At 36.9% G+C, this 4,286-nt stretch overlaps 1 protein-coding gene across 6 annotated transcripts in view; it reads left to right on the forward strand.

The window, feature by feature from the left end:
* LOC106873475 (sulfate transporter) overlaps nt 1–4,252 on the forward strand; it is a 208,335-nt gene extending 204,083 nt beyond the window's left edge. For all 6 annotated transcript variants that reach the window (XM_052967943.1, XM_052967945.1, XM_052967944.1 and 3 more), the window contains 2 exons: nt 1,488–1,583; nt 3,358–4,252. In XM_052967943.1, the coding sequence (XP_052823903.1) occupies nt 1,488–1,583; nt 3,358–3,378 (117 nt within the window). In that variant the 3' untranslated portion in view covers nt 3,379–4,252. The remainder of the gene's footprint in view (nt 1–1,487; nt 1,584–3,357) is intronic.
* Nucleotides 4,253–4,286: the final 34 nt, after the last annotated feature.

Below are 4,286 nucleotides of genomic sequence, written 5' to 3' on the forward strand. Positions count from 1 at the left end.
GTTTCTGTTGTGCCTGTAATTCAAAGGGGCCAGCCTTGTCACACTGTGTCACACGGAATATCCCCGAGAACTACGTTGAGGGTACACGTGTTTGTGGAGTGCTCAGCCACTTGCACGTTAATTTCATGAGCAGGCTGTTCTGTTGATCGGATCAACTGGAACCCTCGTCGTCATAACTGACGGAGTGCCAGCCAACCACATGTTCCATGTGAAGTCATTTGGAAAATAGCAAAATTTGAATGACTGGAAGTGACCCAGAAAGAGTATAGTTTCATACATACAAGAGGAATAGGGGAAACAATTGTGTGTCAATGATGTATGTCCTATGTAAACATGTGTATATTTTTGTAGTTTCATTCTGTGCATTCTGGACCCAGTATTTATGAACTTGTATGGATGGGTGTAAAGTTATCTTATCTATATTGTTTGTGGTGTAAGATTTTGATCTCATGTTATTTTCAGTATTGTTATATATGTGTGTGTGTGCACATGCACACACTATCTCACTCATGCATGCACATCATCATCATCGTTTAACGTCCGCTTTCCATGCTGGCATGGGTTGGACGATTTGACTGAGGACTGGTGAACCAGATGGCTACACCAGTCCCAAACTGATTTGGCAGAGTTTCTACAGCTGGATGCCCTTCCTAATGCCAACCACTCCGAGAGTGTAGTGGGTGCTTTTACATGCCACCGGCACGAAGGCCAGTCAGGTGGCACTGGCAACCTCCATGCTTGAAATGGTGTATTTTACATGCCACCTGCACAGGAGCCGGTCCAGCAGCACTGGCAACGATCTCACTTGAATGTCTTTACATGTGTCACAGGCACAAGTGCCAGGAAGGCGACGCTGGACACAGGTGCCACGAATATATATATATATATATATATATATACGTACATACATATATGAGCGTTGTAATTTGTTTGAAACATTATAGTGTGTGTACATCATCATCATCATCACTTAACGTCTGTTTTTCCATGCTGGCATGGGTTGGATGGTTTGCCTGGAGTTGGTAAGGCCAGAGGCTGCACCAGGCTCCATTGTCTGTTCTGGCATGGTTTCTATGGCTGGACATTCTTCCTAACAACAACCATTCCATAAAATGTACTGAGTGCTTTTAACATAGCATCAGCATAAGTGCTTTCTATATGGCACTGGCACTTCTATTAATTCTGCTGTACTTGAGTGCAGCAAGGTGCAAGATATTTTGAAGTATTTTAAAATATCTTTGAGCAACTCAACTGAGAAGTTAGGCAAAATATGTAAGGTGATGTCAATCAATGAAAATAAACAGGTAAGATATTATATTACCTTATGTACATTATATAATATACATTTCTGAACCTGGAACCATGTGGTTGGGAAGAAAACTTTTTACCACTCTGCTAGGTCTGTGCTTCGTGACTTATGTTTGAAATTAATATCTTTCTGAGCCCATGTTATGATTTTTTTTCTTTCTTTCTCTTTTTGTCTTCAGGATCATAGTTTGGAGCCAGACTCTAAAGAATCTGTGACGAAAGCTTCAACATCCCGCTTAGATGCAGATGTTGAATGTATTCAAATGAACAACATGGTTGGTTTCTTCTTTTCTTTTTCTTTTTTTTTTATATTTTCGAACTTACAACTTCATCTGTTTAGAGCTAAAAAATACAAAAATTAACCTATTATCTAATTCAGTAATCCTAGGATATTAAAACACTCATAATTCTTAGTTTTATTTTAGTGCTGCACAAATGAAACAACATACTTCCTGCTGCAAGTAACTTTCCTAATTAAAGATTATTTCCTAATTAACCCATTACCTACCAGTGATTTCATATGAGATCACTTAAAAATTACAAATTCCGTAATTATCTGTCAATATTTACACATATCTAACTTTTTTGCTATATCTACTAGGTATATTTCTCTGATATTCAAATGAGGTTTGCTAATTTTTCACCCAATATCTCGCTTATTTCTATTTAAAATGTTATTTTGAAATGTTATTTTGATCATTCCAGCGTGTTTCTAAGGCTGTTTTATGCTAGAAATCAAAGTTTCATAAAAAAATTCCAGTTAATAGAATTTTGGGAGGTAATATTGCCTATTCTCCTGATATATAATGTTAAGCAACGAAAATATTAAATTCTTTGCTGTAGCAACATATCTACATTGGAATTTGAACTCAAATCCCACAAAAAAGTATTCTGGCAAGTAGAAGAGTTGCACCAGGTTCCAGTCTGATCTGTCTTAGTTTCTACGGCTGGATGCCCTTCCTAACACCTACCACTTTACTGAACATGTCTGCGCCACATGAGACACATCTAAAATGTATGTTTTATATTATTTTGTTGTAGCCATCTGGTTTCACCAGTCCTCAGTCAAATCGTCCAACCCATGCTAGCATGTAAAGCGGACGTTAAACGACGACGACGACGACGGCATCTATTAAGACTACAATATTTCACCTATGAAGGGGCAATGCTTAGTGGTAAGGGTACTTAGCTCATGATCGTAAAGTCGGGAGTTCAATTCCCAGCTGTGTTGTGTCCTTGAGCAAAACGCTTTATTTCATGTTGCACCAGTCCACTCGGCTGGCAAAAATGGGTAGTACTAGTATTTCAAAGGACCAGCTTTCTCACATTCTGTGTCCTGCTGAATCTTTCTAAGAACTACATTAAGAGTACACATGTCTAGAGTGCTCAGCCATTTACACAGTAATTTCACAAGCAGACTCTTACATTGTTCAGATCAACTGGGACCCTTATCGTCATAACTAACAGAGTGCCAGTTATTTCACCTCTATGTTTTATGATAGCTATTATATGCTTAATATGCATTCATTTTCTAGAGGGTATGAATTACATTCTTCATTATTGAATTGTTTACTACACTCTCGGAGCGGTTGACGTTAAGAAGGGCATCCAGCTGTAGAAACTCTGCCAGATCAGATTGGAGCCTGGTGCAGCCTTCCGGTTTGCCAGTCCTCAGTCAAATCGTCCAACCCATGCTAGCATGGAAAGCGGACGTTAAACAAGGATGATGATGATGATGCATTCATTAAAGGTGGCAAGCTAGCAGAATCGTTAGCATGCTGGGTGAAATGCTTAGCGGTATTTTGTCTGGCTTTATGTTCTGAGTTCAAATTCTGTTGAGGTCGACTTTGCCTTTCATCCTTTCGGGGTTGATAAATTAAGTACCAGTTATCGAACTGGGGGTCGATCTAATCAACTGCCCCCCATCCCCCTCCCTAAAAATTTCGGGCCTTGTGCTTAGAGTAGAAAAGAATACACATTCATTACATTCTTGCAATATTTATTTGTTATAAACTAAATATCTTTTCTTTTCTTTTTTTTCCCCTCCAGAACACCCACGAGAGGCTTTAAGTAAAACAAGATATCAGTATATCGGCTTATTCAAAAGTCTTCCTACCAACTTCGATTCCATCCACTATCTGCATCCCAGCAGATTTTTGTTGTGGTCACCGTTTTCATTTCTATCATCACTTGATTTTATTTTTAGTTTCAATTTGTATTCCATTGCTGTGCTAAACATGTCAGGTTTGTGCATGTGTGTTTATATGTCTGTATACGTGTGTTCGTTAATAATAACGAATGAAAGATTAAGTACTCAGTTTCATAAAGTAGAGTATTTAATTTGATCAATATGAATATATCAATGCTGACAACTATCGGCAGTTAATTCACGGACAAATATTTCATGCAATTCTTCAGTTTAAGCCATGGGTGTTTTTTTTTTTTTTTTATGTGAGGAAAATGTTAGTGGTGTCTTATGTTGTGTTCAACCAACTTATAATTACATCTATGTATATACATGTATGTATATGTGTCTATATATATTTACATATATATTTGTGTGTATATATATATTACATTATATTATATGTATCATATATATTTCATTTTCCCCAAGCATCAAACTAATACCCCTTGCTTTTGTTTTTCAATAAATTTCAAATATATATATATACATACACACACAAATTATATGTATATATGTGTGTGTGTGTGTGTATTCATTCATTCATTCATTTCATTTAGTGCCTGTTTTCCATGCTAGCATGGTTTACATGGGAGTAAATTTGAGGCAGGATTTTAACAGCTGGACGCTCTTCCTGTCGCCAAGCCTTGCTTGCTTTCCAAATAAGGGATTTTTTTAAAGAATACTTGCATACAATTTCCTGACAGGAAATGTCAACCTATGCATATACATATATGTATATGTATATTTATATATATACATATACATACATATATATATATATATATATATA

Source organism: Octopus bimaculoides, chromosome 5 (assembly GCF_001194135.2).
Source record: "Octopus bimaculoides isolate UCB-OBI-ISO-001 chromosome 5, ASM119413v2, whole genome shotgun sequence".
NCBI lineage: Eukaryota > Metazoa > Mollusca > Cephalopoda > Octopoda > Octopodidae > Octopus > Octopus bimaculoides.